The following is a 21,421-nucleotide window of genomic DNA, read 5'->3' as shown; positions in this document are numbered from 1 at the left end:
TGTCCTCTGTAGTGTATATAAATATATAGGGTACCCTAAAAAAGTACTGCGATACTCGATACCACGCGGAAAAAATAAAACGCCAAAAAAGCCTAGTGCATTCCACATTTTATGGAACGTCCGACTCATAATAGAACAGTTCGATCCTATTTTTTGGGGGGACAAGGTAACTAAAATAAAATGGCGAATCGCGCAGTTTTTATTTTTATTTTATCTGTTACGGCGTTCACCGCATAGGACATTTTAATTTCTTTTTAATAGTTTAGACTTTGTAAAATTGGGAAAGGGGGTGATTTATACTTAACATTTTTTATTTATTTATTTTTTTTACTTTTTATTTAATAACTATTTCTCCCCTTAGGGGCTAGAACCTGGGATCTTTTCATCCCTTGTCCTATTCACCCTATTAGTGCTCTATTACACTGGGTTCACACCTGAGCGTTTTACAGCGCATTGGAACGCGCTGTAAAACGCTCAACAAGGAGAAACCAATGCTTCCCTATGGGAATGGTTCACACCTGGGCGTTTTACATCGCGTACGATCGCGCTGTAAAACGCCCTAGGCTCAAAAAAGTACATGAGCTTCTTTGGGGCGTTTTGTCGTGCGTTCCCGTACATAGACATTCGGGAACGCGGGACAATGGCCGTTCGCTTGTCTCTGTATGCGCGATTGTAAACGCCGGTACAATCGCGCATACAGAGCGCTCCTTTCAGAACGCTTAGGTGTGAACCCAGCCTTAGGGTGAATAGGACCTCACACTCTCCCTGCTGCCCTGTGCAAAGTACACACAGCAGCAGGGAGATTACCATGGACGGCTTCAGTAGCGTCCTGGCTGCCATGGTAACCGATCGGAGCACCAGGATTACACTGCTGGGGCTCCGATCAGAAGCTGCCACTGCACCACCATTGAAGAGGAGGGGACCCTGTGGCCACTACCACCAATACTTTGAATACTGGGGAGGAAGGCGCACTGCGCCACCAATGATAATTAACATTTAATACAGGAGGCGGATGTGGCACCTGAAGGGTTAACTGCCGCTGATCGCAGCTCCCTGTCAGCATCTGCCTCCTGGATTTGTATTAAACATTTACTTTCATTGGTGGCAGCTGCGGCACAGGGGGGAGGGAGAGAGTGCTTCCTTCTCCCCTGTGCTGCTGAGAACATGCAACGTGCTGAGAGAAGCGCGCTCCATGTTCTCCGATACTAGACTGCGCAATAGCGAAGCCTAATATTGAAAGAAAGGCAAATCCCGGTATCGAGGTAGATACCAGACAAAAGTATCGATTGGGTATCGAACATTCAATACCCGAAACAACCCTACTCTGAACATCATACTGGTAATATGGAGATCTCTCTGCAGTATACAGATCTCCTGCACTCCACACATTGTACTGGTAATATATAGATCTCTCTGCAGTATACAGATGTCCTGTCCTGCACTCCACAGCACTCTGCACATCATACTGGTAATATGGAGGTCTCTCTGCAGTATACAGATGTCCTTCCCTGCACGCCACACATCATACTGGTAATATGGAGATCTCTCTGCAGTATACAGATCTCCTGCACTCCACAGCACTCTACACATCATACTGGTAATATGGAGGTCTCTCTGCAGTATACAGATGTCCTTCCCTGCACGCCACACATCATACTGGTAATATATAGATCTCTATGCAGTATACAGATCTCCTGCACTCCACAGCACTCTACACATCATACTGGTAATATGGAGATCTCTCTGCAGTATACAGATCTCCTGCACTCCACACATCATACTGGTAATATATAGATCTCTATGCAGTATACAGATCTCCTGCACTCCACAGCACTCTACACATCATACTGGTAATATGGAGATCTCTCTGCAGTATACAGATCTCCTGCACTCCACAGCACTCTACACATCATACTGGTAATATGGAGGTCTCTCTGCAGTATACAGATCTCCTGCACTCCACAGCACTCTACACATCATACTGGTAATATGGAGGTCTCTCTGCAGTATACAGATCTCCTGCACTCCACAGCACTCTACACATCATACTGGTAATATAGAGATCTCTCTGCAGTATACAGATCTCCTGCACTCCACAGCACTCTACACATCATACTGGTAATATTGAGATCTCTCTGCAGTATACAGATCTCCTGCACTCCACAGCACTCTACACATCATACTGGTAATATGGAGATCTCTCTGCAGTATACAGATCTCCTGCACTTCACAGCACTCTACACATCATACTGGTAATATGGAGGTCTCTCTGCAGTATACAGATGTCCTTCCCTGCACGCCACACATCATACTGGTAATATATAGATCTCTATGCAGTATACAGATCTCCTGCACTCCACAGCACTCTACACATCATACTGGTAATATGGAGATCTCTCTGCAGTATACAGATCTCCTGCACTCCACAGCACTCTACACATCATACTGGTAATATGGAGGTCTCTCTGCAGTATACAGATCTCCTGCACTCCACACATTGTACTGGTAATATATAGATCTCTCTGCAGTATACAGATGTCCTGTCCTGCACTCCACAGCACTCTGCACATCATACTGGTAATATGGAGGTCTCTCTGCAGTATACAGATGTCCTTCCCTGCACGCCACACATCATACTGGTAATATGGAGATCTCTCTGCAGTATACAGATCTCCTGCACTCCACAGCACTCTACACATCATACTGGTAATATGGAGGTCTCTCTGCAGTATACAGATGTCCTTCCCTGCACGCCACACATCATACTGGTAATATATAGATCTCTATGCAGTATACAGATCTCCTGCACTCCACAGCACTCTACACATCCTACTGGTAATATGGAGATCTCTCTGCAGTATACAGATCTCCTGCACTCCACACATTGTACTGGTAATATATAGATCTCTCTGCAGTATACAGATCTCCTGCACTCCACAGCACTCTACACATCATACTGGTAATATGGAGGTCTCTCTGCAGTATACAGATCTCCTGCACTCCACACATTGTTCTGGTAATATATAGATCTCTCTGCAGTATACAGATCTCCTGCACTCCACAGCACTCTACACATCATACTGGTAATATGGAGGTCTCTCTGCAGTATACAGATCTCCTGCACTCCACAGCACTCTACACATCATACTGGTAATATGGAGATCTCTCTGCAGTATACAGATCTCCTGCACTCCACAGCACTCTACACATCATACTGGTAATATGGAGGTCTCTCTGCAGTATACAGATGTCCTTCCCTGCACGCCACACATCATACTGGTAATATATAGATCTCTATGCAGTATACAGATCTCCTGCACTCCACAGCACTCTACACATCATACTGGTAATATGGAGGTCTCTCTGCAGTATACAGATCTCCTGCACTCCACACATTGTACTGGTAATATATAGATCTCTCTGCAGTATACAGATCTCCTGCACTCCACAGCACTCTACACATCATACTGGTAATATGGAGGTCTCTCTGCAGTATACACATGTCCTTCCCTGCACGCCACACATCATACTGGTAATATATAGATCTCTATGCAGTATACAGATCTCCTGCACTCCACACATCATACTGGTAATATGGAGGTCTCTCTGCAGTATACAGATGTCCTTCCCTGCACGCCACACATCATACTGGTAATATATAGATCTCTATGCAGTATACAGATCTCCTGCACTCCACAGCACTCTACACATCATACTGGTAATATGGAGATCTCTCTGCAGTATACAGATCTCCTGCACTCCACAGCACTCTACACATCATACTGGTAATATGGAGATCTCTCTGCAGTATACAGATCTCCTGCACTCCACAGCACTCTACACATCATACTGGTAATATGGAGGTCTCTCTGCAGTATACAGATGTCCTTCCCTGCACGCCACACATTGTACTGGTAATATATAGATCTCTCTGCAGTATACAGATCTCCTGCACTCCACAGCACTCTACACATCATACTGGTAATATGGAGATCTCTCTGTAGTATACAGATGTCCTTCTCTGCACTCTACACATCATACTGGTAATATGGAGGTCTCTCTGCAGTATACACATGTCCTTCCCTGCACGCCACACATCATACTGGTAATATATAGATCTCTATGCAGTATACAGATCTCCTGCACTCCACACATCATACTGGTAATATGGAGGTCTCTCTGCAGTATACAGATGTCCTTCCCTGCACGCCACACATCATACTGGTAATATATAGATCTCTATGCAGTATACAGATCTCCTGCACTCCACAGCACTCTACACATCATACTGGTAATATGGAGATCTCTCTGCAGTATACAGATCTCCTGCACTCCACAGCACTCTACACATCATACTGGTAATATGGAGATCTCTCTGCAGTATACAGATCTCCTGCACTCCACACATCATACTGGTAATATATAGATCTCTATGCAGTATACAGATCTCCTGCACTCCACAGCACTCTACACATCATACTGGTAATATGGAGGTCTCTCTGCAGTATACAGATCTCCTGCACTCCACACATTGTACTGGTAATATATAGATCTCTCTGCAGTATACAGATGTCCTGTCCTGTACTCCACAGCACTCTGCACATCATACTGGTAATATGGAGGTCTCTCTGCAGTATACAGATCTCCTGCACGCCACACATCATACTGGTAATATATAGATCTCTCTGCAGTATACAGATCTCCTGCACTCCACACATCATACTGGTAATATATAGATCTCTCTGCAGTATACAGATGTCCTGTCCTGCACTCCACAGCACTCTGCACATCATACTAGTAATATACAGGTCCTTCTAAAAAAATCAGCATATTGTGATAAAGTTAATTATTTTCTGTAATGTGCTGATAAACATTAGACTTTCATATATTTTAGATTCATTACACACCAACTGAAGTAGTTCAAGCCTTTTATTGTTTTAATATTGATGATTTTGGCCACAGCTCATGAAAACCCCAAATCTAAAAAAATTAGCATACTTCATCAGCGGCAGGGCAGGTAGTCGTTCGGGGGGGGGGGGGGAGGGGATGGGGGGGGTGCCCCCAGCACTGACAGAGGGGACGGTGCTGCAGAAAATAGCTGAGGCTCCAGCTGGATGGCGGCAGGATCGGTGCGCGCACATGGGGAGCGCAGCATAGGAGTAGGAGCCGACCGGACCCAGCGCTGGCGCTAGTTTCCCTGAGCAGCGCGCTCCCAGGCGCCCGCTTCCAGGAGATGATAACGCCGGGGAGCAGAAGCAAGGGGCGTCTGAGCGCGAGGTCAGCACTCTGCAACCTGTACTCCACACCCTACCAAAGCGGTGCGCACGGTCGCCCGCTGTTTAAAAGTGCCTGCGGAGACCTGGCCATTAACCCCCTTATGTGCCCAAGTATCGACGGCACAGAGGGGGAGGGAAGGAAGACTGTTGGAGCTGGGCTTGGGGGGAGTGATAAATGAAGCCCGAGTCTGCCAAGAGGGAGCCTATTCCGTAGAACCCTTTAATAGGAAGGGAGGGAGGGGGTTAATATACTCACCTAGTCCCGTGTACTCACCTTATCTTCCTCCTCTTCGCTTCACCCTCCCTAAGTGGGCCCATAATGGTACCTTCTCCAGCAGGGTCACCTCCTCAGCAGCTGGCACCGGAGTGGCAGGAGTCTGGCATGGCGGGAGGGTCTTCTCAATGTCGGACCTAGGTGACCCCTTGGCTGGCGGGATGCAGGGGAGCGAGGCTGCCCTGGTCCACCTTGTCTTCTGTGGGGGAGGCAGCAGTGCGGACGACCGGCACTGGCGCAACTCGACCCCGGGAGAACAGGGAGGCGAGGCGACCCTGTTTGCCCATCTGAAAAAGCTAAATAAACTAAAATAAAAAATCTTCAGGAGATCCCTGCAGAGCAGGGAGGTCTTGCCTCCTATTGACACTAGAAAAAACTGAAGCTCTCTCTCCAGGCTGGAGGGGTATAGCTGCCAGGGGAGGAGCTAACAGCTTTTACTAGTGTCAACGCCTCCTAGAGGACATAGCTATACCCACGGTCTCTGTGTCCCCCAATGAATATGGGCGAGAAATAGAGATCTCTCTGCAGTATACAGATGTCCTACCCTGCACTCTACACATTGTACTGGTAATATATAGATCTCTCTGCAGTATACAGATGTCCTGCCCTGCACTCCACAGCACTCTGCACATCATACTGGTAATATGGAGGTCTCTCTGCAGTATACAGATGTCATTCTCTGCACTCTACACATCATACTGGTAATATGGAGGTCTCTCTGCAGTATACAGATGTCCTTCTCTGCACTCTACACATCATACTGGTATTATGGAGATCTCTCTGTAGTATACAGATCTCCTGCACTTCACAGCACTGTACACATCATACTGGTAATATGGAGGTCTCTCTGCAGTATACAGATGTCCTTCTCTGCACTCTACACATCATACTGGTAATATGGAGGTCTCTCTGCAGTATACAGATGTCCTTCTCTGCACTCGACACATCATACTGGTAATATGGAGGTCTCTCTGCAGTATACAGATGTCCTTCTCTGCACTCTATACATCATACTGGTAATATGGAGGTCTCTCTGCAGTATACAGATGTCCTTCTCTGCACTCTATACATCATACTGGTAATATGGAGGTCTCTCTGCAGTATACAGATGTCCTTCTCTGCACTCTACACATCATACTGGTAATATGGAGGTCTCTCTGCAGTATACAGATGTCCTTCTCTGCCCTCTACACATCATACTGGTAATATGGAGGTCTCTCTGCAGTATACAGATGTCCTTCTCTGCACTCTACACATCATACTGGTAATATGGAGGTCTCTCTGCAGTATACAGATGTCCTTCTCTGCACTCTACACATCATACTGGTAATATGGAGGTCTCTCTGCAGTATACAGATGTCCTTCTCTGCACATCATACTGGTAATATGGAGATCTCTCTGTAGTATACAGATCTCCTGCACTCCACAGCACTCTACACATTGTACTGGTAATATATAGATCTCTCTGCAGTATACAGATGTCCTGCCCTGCACTCCACAGCACTCTGCACATCATACTGGTAATATAGAGATCTCTCTGCATTAGGCCGCGGCCGAGTGCGGGCCGTGAAAACCCTGCCGGGATTCCTGCTGACTGCTGGAGCGCACGGCGTCATGGGTTGCTATGACGCCGTGCGCTTCATGTAGCCGCTGCTGGACAGTAATACACTAGTATAGTGTATTACTGTACAGGAGCGGCTGCTTGAAGCGCACGGCGCCATAGCAACCCATGACGCCGTGCGCTCCGGCAGTCAGCAGGAATCCCGGCAGGGTTTTCACGGCCCGCACTCGGCCGCGCGCATTCGGCCTTATACAGATGGTTGGTTCTTTAATATCTCATTTGCAGGGTGTATGATCCCCACCGATTAGTTAAAACGTCTCATAATACCAATTTAAATTAGTTGCAAGGGATACAAACCTATCAGCTATTTTGTAAGTCATGGCTTGTGGCAACTCTGTTCACTTTAATGATGGGCTATATAGGCTATGCTAAATTGCGGTCTTTGGTCGTGTACTGTAGCCAAAGTATCCGTGTAGTTTCTTTTTTAGTATATGTGCTGCCGAAGTGAGCACATCCGTGTAGTTTCTAAAATGTGCGTAGTGTGGGCACAGGAGGAAATGTAGTGACAGCTTCTCAAGGAAGACTATACAGGTAACAACAAGAAAAATTAGATACCTTTGATTTCTCGTCATCATCAAATATAGCATTTTTTGGTCGAGGTGGTGGAGGTGGCATCATGGCTTCTGCTGGCAATTTTGGGTCTTCCTTTACAATTCCTAATAAAGTGGTGGAATTTAATAGGGTTACAGATGATGAAATTATACTACCTTAAACTGATTACTAGTTTCCTCCCATCCAGGCATGTAGGAGACCCACCTTGTTTTTTCAGCATCTGGTAGGCCTCTGCTATTTTCACTTCACTGGGAAGTCCAAGCGTCCAGCTGTACAAAAGCTCCAAAATCTTTAACTTGACTTTCTCTGGAGAGCGGCTGCCGAGGTACTAAACAATAAAGGTAATATGATAACATTATGTCAATAATCTCCTATAGTATAAACCATGTATGACCACATAGCGCTCGCCTCCAGTCAAAACTCCCTGTATGCAAAATTAAAACCGGACAACCACGCTATTAAATTCTACCTAAATGTCTGTGAAGACCCACAGCAGACTTCTGTCAGGTTGATAAATCTCAGCTGATCATATGCCACTATCCATTGGCTCAGGTATCTTTTTTTGTTTGGAATATTGTTGGTGGGATTGTTCATACGAAAGACCCTAAGGATGATAGCTTGGCCACATTCTGGCTGATCAAACTGTTATGTGTACATAAGAAATTGGTTCTATAATAACATATCTATGTAAATGACCAAATCAGACCGACCATCTAGATATTGATATTGTTCCCATGTCTGTGTGTGCGAGCCCAGCCAGACACACAACACTTACCAACAGATGTCTGCAGAAACTAGGTGAAGTACAGGACCATTTCAGTGTCCAGTAATGTGTGATCAATAGCAAGAACTTACCAGGACTACTGAATTAACCCTGTACTGGCCACTGATGTACTACAGAATGTGGACGCTCTGCTCCAAGCTCCTGGGAGAGAACGTGTGTCACTGCAGAAGGGAGGTTATGTGGTGGGCTATGTTGGGTAGGCTGTGTGCACTGGTAACACACAATATGCAGGTCTCTCTGTGTACTGGAAATAGAGCCTGGACCCCTGCCCATGGATGGCTTTGGATACTAAAAGATCATTAAGGGCACAGAAAAAAAAATGTATCTTTACAACATATTGAGAACCCGACAAGCCCTTTAACCACTTAACCGTTTTGCCCGAGCTCAGTTCAGGCTAGGGGTGGGCGATATAGGCGATACGAGATAAAAAAATTGTGCCACGATATGGATTTTGTGCATATCGCCGGACTGCGATATGACCACGGAGCGGCAGTGTAATGCTGGGGCTCCGATCGGTTACCATGGCAACCAGGAGTCACGTTACTGAAGTCCTGGCTGCCATGGTATGTCAGTGAGCAGCATTATACTGTGCCATGCTATAAGCATTAGTAATGCGCCGCACAGACCTATGAGAAGGAGCTTCCGGCGGCCATGGCGCACACGAGTATAATGCTGCTCACTGACATACCATGGCAGCCAGGACTTCAGTAGCGTGACTCCTGGCTGCCATGGTAACCGATCGGAGCCCTAGCATTACACTGCTGGGACTCTGATTGGAACTGCTGCAGCCACCAATGATGTGGAGGGGCACATCAGAGGCTGGAGGGCGGATCAGAGGCTGGAGGGCGGATCAGAGGCTGGGGGGCGGATCAGAGGCTGGGGGGCGGATCAGAGGCTGGGGGGCGGATCAGAGGCTGGGGGGCGGATCAGAGGCTGGGGGGCGGATCAGAGGCTGGGGGGCGGATCAGAGGCTGGAGGGCGGATCAGAGGCTGGAGGGCGGATCAGAGGCTGGGGGGCACATGAGGCTGGGGGGCACATGAGGCTGGGGGGCACATGAGGCTGGGGGGCACATGAGGCTGGGGGGCACATAAGAGGCTGGCTGCCATGGTCAGCTCCCTGCTGTTGTGTGCACAAAGCACAAGGCAGCAGGGAGAGTGTAAAATAGAGCTCTATTAGGGTGAATATGACAAGGGTTCTAGCCCTCAAGGGGGCTAATAGTTATTAACCACCTCCCGACCGCCTAACGCACCGATGCGTCCGGGAGGTGGTTGATTTACTCCTCCTGGACGCATCAGCGCGTCATCTCGCGAGACGCGAGATTTCGTCACAGCCGGCCCGCACATGCGCATCGCGGGCCGGCATTTCGTCAAGAAATATTTCGTCAGCAACCTGCCGGCCAATGATCGCGGCTGGCAGGTTGCTGATTTTTTTAAAAACCAATCAGAGTGCCAGATAGCAGATCATATTAGTAAATATGATCTGTTATATGGCTGCCTGCTCATCTGCTGGTTCTTTTCGTCGGTTGGATCCAGCAGAGGAGCAGGCTACACAGTGAGTACACCAACACCACATACTAGCCCCAGATCACCCCCCTGAACCCCAATTAACCCTTTGATCACCCCTTTGATCGCCCCTGTCAATCACTAGTGAAAGGAAAAAAGTGATCAGTGCAAACGGTCACTTTTTTTTTCCACTGGTATTGACCGTTAGGTTTTAGGGATAGTTTAGGCCCCTTGGTTAGGTAGTTTAGCGATCGGTTAGCGCCCAGCCCACCGCACCGCAGTCCGTTATTCGCTGATTAGCGTATCGCTAATCAGCATTTGTACTTTTATAGTATCTGGAAGTGATCAAAACTGATCACGGTCAGATCTATAATTGTATTAGTGTCACTTTAGGTTCGCCCTCCACCCAAAACGCAGTGTTTGCCCGATCAGGCCTGATCGGTCGCCCACACGTGCGTTCACCCACTCCCGCCCCACCGCAGTGACAAAAAATATATATTTTTGATCACTGCACATTCACTTTACACGCGCTGCGGCGATAAAAAAATCAGTTTTGATATTTTTTATCAACCGCAGCGGCCTCCGGTACTTCGCTAGCCTCCCATTTGTAAGACAGGCTTGCTTTTTTTTTCTTGGGTAGTCTCAGGGAATACCCCTAAATTTAGTTGCCCACATGTCAAACAGGGGGTATTCTTCTGAAGAGGCCTACAGGCTTCTGACCCAGTCGGATGAGGAATGGGAACCCTCATCTGATGAATCTAGCGGGTCAGAATACGAACCTGTAGAAAGCAGTGGCTCTCTGACCCAAAGTTCGGACGAGGAGGCTGAGGTCCCTGATACCACCAGGCGTACCCGGCCCCGTGTCGCTAGACCGCAGGTTGCGCAGGATCCGCTTCAAGAGCAGCAGAGTGGGGCTGCTGCTGTCGGATTACGTGGTGAGGCATACACCAGCAGCGCAGCCCTCCCTGGACCTAGTACCAGCACTGCCGTACAACTTGGTGAAGTGGCGAGCACCAGAAGGGCAGTTGAAGCTGGTACGGTGGCACGTGCAGTAGTGACCCCGTCGCAGCCACCGCAAAGACGTGCCCGTAGAGCCCCTAGAATCCCTGAGGTGCTGGCAAACCCTGATTGGCAGTCCCCAACTTCAGCCGCACCTGTAGTTTTCCCTTTCACCGCCCAGTCTGGAGTTCGGGTTGAGACAGCTCAGATCGGTTCGGCCCTGGGATTTTTTGAGCTGTTCTTGACTGCGGAGCTCTTAGACTTAGTTGTGGCAGAAACAAACAGATATGCCACACAATTTATATCCGCCAACCCGGGAAGCTATTATGCCCAGCCTTTCCGGTGGAAACCAGTCCAAGTTTCCGAATTTAAATTTTTTTTGGGCCTTCTCCTCAACATGGGTCTAACTAAAAAGCATGAATTGCGGTCATATTGGTCCACAAACCCAATTCATCACATGCCCATGTTCTCTGCTGCCATGTCCAGGGCACGTTTTGAGGCCATCCTGCGTTTCCTGCACTTTAGTGATAACAGCACCTCCCATCCCAGAGGCCACCCTGCTTTTGACCGGCTCCACAAAATTCGGCCCCTCATAGACCATTTCAACCTGAAATTTGCAGATTTGTATACCCCAGAGCAAAACATCTGCGTAGACGAGTCCCTGATACATTTTACCGGGCTCCTTGGCTTCAAACAATACATCCCAAGCAAGCGCGCACGGTATGGGGTCAAATTGTATAAGCTCTGTGAAAGGGCCACAGGCTATACCCACAAATTTCGTGTCTATGAGGGAAAAGATCAGACCCTGGAGCCGGTCGGTTGCCCTGACTACCTGGGGAGCAGTGGGAAGATAGTCTGGGACTTGGTGTCACCCTTATTCGGCAAGGGGTACCATCTTTATGTGGACAATTTCTACACAAGTGTGGCCCTCTTTAGGCATTTGTTTCTAGAACGGATTGGCGCCTGTGGTACCGCGCGAACTAGTCGCGCGGGCTTCTCCCAACGGCTCGTTAGCACCCGTCTTGCAAGGGGGCAGAGGGCCGCACTGTGTAACGAAGAACTGCTCGCGGTGAAATGGAGAGACAAGCGTGACGTTTACATGCTCTCCTCCATTCACGCAGACACGACAATACAAATTGAGCGAGCAACCCGTGTCATTGAAAAGCCCCTCTCAGTCCACGACTATAACCTTCACATGGGAGGGGTGGACTTCAATGACCAGATGTTGTCTCCGTATTTAGTGTCCCGCAGAACCAGACGCTGGTATAAGAAGGTGTCTGTATATTTAATTCAATTGGCTCTGTATAATAGTTTTGTTCTCTACAGTAAGGCTGGGAGAACACGATCCTTCCTCAAATTTCAGGAAGAGATCATCGAGAACCTCCTGTACCCAGGAGGTTCCGTGGCCCCATCCACCAGTGTAGTTAGCCGTCTACACGAGCGACATTTCCCCAATGTCGTTCCTGGTACCTCAACCCACCCGTCACCCCGAAAAAGATGTTGTGTCTGTAGCAGGAGTGGAATAAGGCGTGACACCCGCTATTTCTGTCCTGACTGTCCTGACCACCCTGCCCTATGCTTAGGGGAGTGTTTCTGGAAGTACCACTCACAGGTACACCTAGCATAGGGATCATCTCACCAGGACAGGCACACAGGGCTATTAGGGCCCATTCACTCACAGCTGCTGCAAACCTCTCCTTTCACCTGGGACAAAGTGCATAACGCACTTCGCCACATCTTTGGGCGATTTGCGCTTTGCACATTGACCCATGGGGAAGGAGAGGTTTGTTCTATAAAAGGTAAAAAAAACACCAGTAAGCAAAAGGTTAATGTTTAGTTCAAAAAGTTAAAGTTTATATGTTCTGTTCCAAAGTTAATAAAATTATTGCGTTGCGGCCTGGTTTTTTCTTTTTTTTTTTTTTCTTTTTTTACCTTCCAGGTGGACCAACCGATCGACTAGCTGCAGCACCGATGTGCATTCTGACAGAAGCATTGCGCTGCTGTCAGATTACACGCAAGTCGGTGTATGCGGCGCTGCAAGACGAGATTTCTACTCTGCAGTAACAGATACGTTTGCCGAGGCATACGAGCTGAGGAGGCGGCGGTGTTCATATGCTTTGGCAAACACTTTGTATATATAAAAAAGAAAAAAAAACTCCCGGCAATGATTTATTCATCCGCATCGATTGATGTGAATGGAGAAATCTGGTTTGCCAGGGCATACGAGCTAAGTGGGTATGGATGTAGGGCGGAGCTCCTATGTCCTGGCAGACGCCTTTGCCCTCCTTTTTTATTTTTTTGGGCAGAGATTTTTTCATCCACATTGATCGATGCGAATGAAGAAATCTGTGCCGTTAATTTTTTTCTTTCAGCCCAGAGGCTGAACGGAAAAAAAAAATCTCATTACCTGTATGCTCAATATAAGGATAAGAATAGCAGAAACTCCTAATGCTGGCCATACGTGTAATGATTGCGGAGACCCTCAAATGCCAGGGCAGTACAAACACCCCACAACTGACCCCATTTTGGAAAGAAGACACCCCAAGGTATTCGCTGAGGGGCATATTGAGTCCATGAAAGATTTACATTTTTGTCCTAAGTTAGCAGAAAGTGAGACTTTGTGAGAAAAAAAAAAAAATCAATTTCCGCTAACTTATGCCAAAATAATACATTTCTATGAACTCGCCATGCCCCCCATTGAATACCTTGGGGTGTCTTCTTTCCAAAGTGGGGTCACATGTGGGGTATTTATACTGCCCTGGCTTTTTAGGGGCCCTAAAGCGTGAGAAGAAGTCTGGGATCCAAATGTCAAAAAATGCCCTCCTAAAAGGAATTTGGGCACTTTTGCAGCCTAGATGCGCAAAAGTGTCACACATCTGGTATCGCCGTACTCAGGAGAAGCTGGGGAATGTGTTTTGGGGTGTCATTTTACATATACCCATGCTGGGTGAGAAAAATATCTTGGTCAAATGCCAACTTTGTATAAAAAAATGGGAAAAGTTGTTTTTTGCCAAGATATTTCTCTCACCCAGCATGGTTATATATAAAATGACACCCCAAAACACATTCCCCAACTTCTCCTGAGTACGGCGATACCAGATGTGTCACACTTTTTTGCAGCCTAGGTGGGCAAAGGGACCCACATTCCAAAGTGCACCTTTCGGATTTCACCAGTCATTTTTTACAGATTTTGATTGCAAAGTACTTCTCACACATTTGGGCCCCTAAATTGCCAGGGCAGTATAACTACGCCACAAGTGACCCCATTTTGGAAAGAAGACACCCCAAGGTATTCCGTGAGGGGCATGGCGAATTCCTAGAATTTTTTATTTTTTGTCGCAAGTTAGTGGAATATGAGACTTTGTAAGGAAAAAAAAATGTTAATAAAAAAAATCATCATTTTCCGCTAACTTGTGACAAAAAATATAAAGTTCTATGAACTCACTATGCCCATCAGCGAATACCTTAGGGTGTCTACTTTCCGAAATGGGGTCATTTGTGGGGGTTTTCTACTGTTTGGGCATTGTAGAACCTCAGGAATCATGACAGGTGCTCAGAGAGCTGTTTCAAAAAGCGGAAATTCACATTTTTGTACCATAGTGTGTAAACGCTATAACTTTTACCCAAACCCTTTTTTTTTGCCCAAACATTTTTTTTTTATCAAAGACATGTAGAACAATAAATTTGGCGAAAAATTTATATATGGATGTCGTTTTTTTTGCAAAATTTTACAGCTGAAAGTGAAAAATGACATTTTTTTGCAAAAAAATCGTTACATTTTGATTAATAACAAAAAAAGTAAAAATGTCAGCAGCAATAAAATACCACCAAATGAAAGCTCTATTAGTGAGAAAAATAAAAAGTAAAAAAAAAAAGTTAAACCCCCCCTCCAAATATAGAAAACAATATATCTCAATATACGCTCACCTAAAGAATTATTAGGAACACCATACTAATACGGTGTTGGACCCCCTTTTGCCTTCAGAACTGCTCAGGTAGCCCGTGGCATTTAAACGATGGCCAATTGGCACTAAGGGGCCTAAAGTGTGCCCAGAAAACATCCCCCACACCATTACACCACCACCACCAGCCTGCACAGTGGAACAAGGCATGATGGATACATGTTCTCATTCTATTTACGCCAAATTCAGACTCTACCATTTGAATGTCTCAACAGAAATCGAGACTCATCAGACCAAGCAACATTTTTCCAGTCTTCAACAGTCCAATTTTGGTGAGCTCGTGCAGATTGTAGCCTCTTTTTCCTATTTGTAGTGGAGATGAGTGGTACCCGGCGGGGTCTTCTGCTGTTGTAGCCCATCCGCCTCAAGGTTGTGCGTGTTGTGGCTTCACAAATGCTTTGCTGCAGACCTCGGTTGTAACGAGTGGTTATTTCAGTCAACGTTGCTCTTCTATCAGCTTGAATCAGTCGGCCCATTCTCCTCTGACCTCCAGCATCAACAAGGCATTCTCGCCCACAGGACGGCCGCATACTGGAGGTTTTTCCCTTTTCACACCATTCTTTGTAAACCCTAGAAATGGTTGTGCGTGAGAATCCCAGTAACTGAGCAGATTGTGAAATACTCAGACCGGCCCGTCTGGCACCAACAACCATGCCACGCTCAAAATGGCTTAAATCACCTTTCTCTCCCATTCTGACATTCAGTTTGGAGTTCAGGAGATTGTCTTGACCAGGACCACAACCCTACATGCATCGAAGCCACTGCCATGTGATTGGTTGACTAGATAATCGCATTAATGAGAAATAGAACAGGTGTTCCTAAGAATTCTTTAGGCGAGTGTATCGCATATCGCACATGCTTAAAATTATATCGCAATATGGATTTTAGGCCGTATCGCCCACCCCTAGTTCAGGCTGTGGGTAAAGTACCTAACTTCGGGCAGAAGGGTGTGTGTGGGGGGGGGGCTGCTTTAGTTGCCAATATCTCCTGAATAGTAGCAGCTAGAAGCATAAACACTGGTCGTGTATGAAAGCTGGCATTCTAGGCTTTCATACAAGACCAAAATGACAGCATTAGCCCAAGCTAAACAGGAGATACAGTCAGGTCCATAAATATTGGGACATCGACACAATTCTAACATTTTTGGCTCTATACACCACCACAATGAAATTAAAGGGCTTCTGTCACCCCCAAAACTCATTTTTCATTTTTGGGCATATTAAAATCCTTATTGTACAACTATTCCCTATATAGGGCTCTTACCTTGTTCTGTGGCTTTGTTTTATTAAAAATTGAGTTTTCAAAATATGCAAATTACTTTACTACCAGCAAGTAGGGAGTCTACTTGCTGGTAGCTGCCGCATCCTCATTTTTTTTTTTTTAAACGCCCCCTCCTCCAGTTGATTGACAGGGCCAGCGATCGCTCTCCTCCTCCAGCTGACCCTGTCTGCAATTCAAATCCCGCGCCTGCGCCTTACGTGTCTTCATTCGGCGCAGGCGCACTGAGAGAAGGACGAGAGGTGACGTCATCGGCGCAGGCGCACTGAGGGAGTGCTGAGGAAGCGAGAGTCCTTCTCTCAGAGCGCCTGCGCCGAATGAAGACACGTAAGGCGCCGGCGTGGGATTTGAATTGCAGACAGGGCCAGCCGGAGGAGGAGAGCGCTCGCTGGCCCTGTCAATCAACTGGAGGAGGGGACATTTTTTTTAAAGTAGGATGCGGCGGCTACCAACAAGTAGACGCACTATTTGCTGGTAGTGAAGCAATTTGCATATTTTAAAAGCTTGATTTTTAATGAAACGAAGCCACAGCACAAGGTAAGAGCCCTATATAGGGAATAGTTGTACAATAAGGATTTACAATTTAATATGCCCAAAAATTAAAAATGCGTTTTAGGGGTGACAGAAGCCCTTTAACAAGAAGTGCTTTACCTGCAGACTGTCAGCTTTAATTTGAAGGCATTTACATCCAAATTAGGTGAATGGTGTAGGAATTACAACAGTTTGCATATGTGCCTCCAGCTTGTTAGGGGACCAAAATGACAATTGGCTTCTCAGCTGGTCCATGGCCGGTGTGTGTTATTCCCTTATTATCCCATTTACATTGAGCAGATAAAAGGTCCAGAGTTCATTTCAAGTCTGCTATTTGCATTTGGAATCTGTTGCTGTTAACTCTCAAGATGAGATCCAAAGAGCGGTCACTATCAGTGAAGCCATCATTAGGCTGGAAAAAAACAACACAAACCCATCAGAGAGATGGCAAAAACATTAGGCCTGGCCAAAACAACTGTTTGGAACATTCTTAAAAAGAAGGAACGCACCGGTGAGCTCAGCAACACCAAAAGACCCAGAAGACCACGGAAAACAACTGTGGTGGATCACCGAATAATTCTTTTCCTGGTGAAGAAAACCCCCTTCACAACAGTTGGCCAAATCAAGAACCTCTCCAGGAGGTAGGTGTAAGTGTGTCAAAGTCAACCATCAGGAGAAGACTTCACCAGAGTGAATACAGAGGGTTCACCACAAGATGTAAACCATTGGTGAGCCTCAAAAACAGGAAGGCCAGATTAGAGTTTGCCAAACGACATCTAAAAGAGCCTTCACAGTTCTGGAACAACATCCTATGGACAGATGAGACCAAGATCAACTTGTACCAGCGTGATGGGAAGAGAAGAGTATGGAGAAGGAAAGGAACTGCTCATGATCCTAAGCATACCACCTCATCAGTGAAGCACGGTGGTGGTAGTGTCATGGCGTGGGCATGTATGGCTGCCAATGGAACTGCTTCTCTTGATAAAAGCAGCAGGATGAATTGTGAGGTATTTCGGGCAATATTATCTGCTCATATTCAGCCAAATGCTGGGTCCAAACTCCCTCCATCCCCTTAGATTGACAAATGCTAGACTTCACGTCTAGCGCTGAGTTCTTGCACCTATGTACTCGTTCGCTAACACGGTGCATGCGCACCCGTTTTCTGCTGCTTGACGAGCAGCAAAGATGATTAGTGCACCCGGAATTGGAGGTGCCGTTGGCTTCATCTGCAGTCACCTCCACTTCCAGGTGGAATGACGTCAACGGCGCATGCGCACTAATCATCTTCGCTTTATAGTTTTAAAGAGGTTGACAGAGTTTTAAGAAAACTCTCAAATAAGAGAAGGAGATTGTATACCCAACGTTTAGTCAGTCCCCATTTTCAGTGACACCGTTCCAGTCCATGCCTCCAATTTATGTTTGCATGCCGCAATGTGATGTAGCTGTATGCAGCTGCAGCCAATCACTGGCTTCAGCGGTACACAAGATGTATACCAGTAATCTAACCCTGCTGTATGTGCCCCAGTGTTCCCAGCTACCTTCCATAAATGTTAATGGGACCACTGAAGAACATTTTATTCACAGTAAATCAGGACATTGGGTCCCTCAGAGAACCAAGGTGCTCCCAGAGGTCAAAGCCCAAGTAATATATAGGGTTATCATTTGTACAAAGAGGAGGAGGAGGTAACATGTGACAATCCCGTATTGTCAATGGAGAATACTGTGTTACCTAACTTTAGTTTAACGTGTTACCCGTCACTGTAACCAGCACCTCTTATAATGAGATGACTGCCCTGGTATGATAATGTTGCAGTGGCTGACCCCACCCAAAAATTCTTTAAAAACATGTTTCATATAAAAATGTGACTAAAATAATCAGCCATTTTCTGATGACGTCACAGCCTCCGCATTTACCTTTGGAGAAACTACTTTTATGAGCTCATTAAGGAAGCGGAACTTGCCGACTTCATTGTGAAATCTTTTGCCACAGCTCTTCATACATGCTTCTAGTACCTGAAAGAGATGAAATGTCTCATGACGTACAAAGACCTATAAATAAGGCATAAGTCTACGAGATTAAGAGTTCAGATAGGTTTTTCCATTCCTTCTAAAACAGCAGCAATTTCTAGTCTTTGCTTTCTTCTAACCATTGACATGATGCGCAGAGCAGCAGAAGAGGAACACTCAGAAGCACCGTGATTTCTGAATGTAGACAAATGAGTTTTTATGTAACGATCATAGGATATGAGGATATATTGCACTATTTGTGTCTGCTCTGACTATCAGAGACTGAATAATGCGAAAATCAGAGAGAAAATCACATGGGAAAAGAATAGAGAAGTGATATAAACTGTTCTGTTACCGTTAGTGCTTGCATCGCCTCCCATTCTTGAGGGGACTGTATTTTGTGAGCCAAGAGTCGAGTTGCAAGCTGAGGCCTAATAAAGAAACAGGGGACTCAAATTATACCTTAGCAGAAACCAACAAAATCAAATTGAGCCCTGAACCTGCCAAGTAACAATGGCTTCCCCTGGATAACACTGTAACACCGGGTCATTCATCACAATTACCCTTTCAGATGTTCTGCAGTATTCTGGACTTTGAAGCTCTAAGGCAAAAATCTATTCCTGTTTTTAATACAAAATATGACCACCATGAATGATCTGCTATGAATTCCCAGCCTGACATAACTGTTCTACTGTGGACTACCACCCTGACATGACAGCTGTACTGTGGACTACCTGACCACCTCTACTGTGGGCTACCACCCTAACATGACGGCTCTACTGTGGGCTACCACCTTGATATGACAGCTCTACTGTGGACCACCACCGTGACATGACTGCTCTACTGTGCATTACCACCCTGACATGATTTCTGTACTCTGGGCTACCACCCTGACATGACAGTTCTAGGTGGGCTATCACCCTGACACGACTGCTCTACTGTGAGCTACCACTCTGACATAATGGCTCTACTATGGGCTACCAACCTGACATGATTTCTGTACTCTGGGCTACCAAACTGACATGATTTCAGTACTCTGGACTACTACCATGACATGACTGCTCTACTGAGGATTACCACCCTGACATGACTGCTCTACTGTGGACTACCATCCTGACATGATTTCTGTACTCTGGACTACCACGCTGATATGATGTCTCTACTGTGGACTACCATCCTGACATGAAAGCTCTATTGAGGATTACCACCCTGACATGAACGCAATACTGTGAACTATCACCCTGATATAACAGATTTGCTGTGGATTACCACCTTGACATGACTGCTCTCATCCTTATTCTTAAATACATTGACAATAAGAAATTATACAACTAATATATAATGATATATTGACCCTTCCAAGTCTCGATTAAGCTGATCACAAAAGGCTTGAACATCTTCACAGTCTTGCTCTTTGTTGAGTGGATTTGTTGCCCGGTCTGTTGGACGAAAGAGCAAAACTTTACTTCCAAAACTTCCACAACATTACAAAGAGTGTTAAAACATCATGTCATGAAAAAGACCGGTCACCTCCCATGTTCCTATTCTGTGATATTGAGATATAGACTGGTCACCTCTCATGTTCCTGTACTGTGATATCGTGACATAGACCAGTCACCTCCTATGCCACTGTACTGTGATATTGGGACATTGACCGGTCACCTTCCATGTCTCTGTACTGTAATATCGTGACACAGAGCGGTCACCTCCCATGTCCCTGTACTGTGATATTGTGACATAGACCAGTCACCCCCCATGTCACTGTACTGTGATAGTGACATAGAACGGTCACCCCCATGTCACTGTACTGTGATATTGTGACATAGACTGGTCACCTCCCATGTCCCTGTACTGTGATATTGTGACATAGACCGGTCGGTCACCTCCCATATCCCTGTACTGTGATATAGACCGATCACCTGCCATGTCCCTGTACTGTGATATTTTGATTTAGACCGGTCAGTCACCTCCCATGTCCCTGTACTGTGATATTGTGACATAGACCGGTCACCTCCCATGTCCCTGTTCTGTGATATTGTGACATAGACCGGTCACCTCCCATGTCCCTGTTCTGTGATATCGTGACATAGACCAGTCACCTCCCATGTCCCTGTACTGTGATATCGTGACATAGACCGGTCACCTCCCATGTCACTGTACTGTGATATCACGACATAGACCGGTCACCTCCCATGTCCCTGTACTGTGATATCGTTACATAGAGCGGTCACCTCCCATGTTCCTGTACTGTGATATTGTGACATAGACCGGTCACCTCCCATGTCCCTGTTCTGTGATAGCGTGACATAGACCAGTCACCTCCCATGTCCCTGTTCTATGATATCGTTACATAGAGCGGTCACCTCCCATGTCCCTGTACTGTGATATTGTGACATAGACCGATCACATCCCATGTCCCTGTAATGTGATAGCGTGACATAGACCGGTCACCTCCCATGTCCCTGTACTGTGATAGCGTGACATAGACCGGTCACCTCCCATGTCCCTGTACTGTGATAGCGTGACATAGACCGGTCACCTCCCATGTCACTGTACTGTGATATTGTGACATAGACCGGTCACCTCCCATGTCTCTGTACTGTGATATTGTGACATAGACCGGTCACCTCCCAT

General features: G+C 46.3%; 1 protein-coding gene across 1 annotated transcript in view; it reads right to left on the bottom strand.

Moving 5' to 3' along the window:
- The window catches only part of GGA1 (golgi associated, gamma adaptin ear containing, ARF binding protein 1), a 55,489-nt gene that overhangs the window by 32,015 nt on the left and 2,053 nt on the right, over positions 1 to 21,421 (bottom strand). The window contains exons 2-6 of the mRNA XM_044274374.1: positions 20,142 to 20,226; positions 19,143 to 19,218; positions 18,695 to 18,793; positions 7,928 to 8,051; positions 7,727 to 7,827 (exon numbers count right to left, since the gene is read on the bottom strand). Coding sequence (XP_044130309.1) covers positions 7,727 to 7,827; positions 7,928 to 8,051; positions 18,695 to 18,793; positions 19,143 to 19,218; positions 20,142 to 20,226 — 485 coding nt within the window. The remainder of the gene's footprint in view (positions 1 to 7,726; positions 7,828 to 7,927; positions 8,052 to 18,694; positions 18,794 to 19,142; positions 19,219 to 20,141; positions 20,227 to 21,421) is intronic.

This window comes from Bufo gargarizans, unplaced genomic scaffold (assembly GCF_014858855.1).
Source record: "Bufo gargarizans isolate SCDJY-AF-19 unplaced genomic scaffold, ASM1485885v1 original_scaffold_1704_pilon, whole genome shotgun sequence".
NCBI classification, from domain to species: Eukaryota; Metazoa; Chordata; class Amphibia; order Anura; family Bufonidae; genus Bufo; species Bufo gargarizans.
Note: the sequence above shows the minus strand (reverse complement) of the source record. Positions and strands in the feature narration are given on the sequence as shown.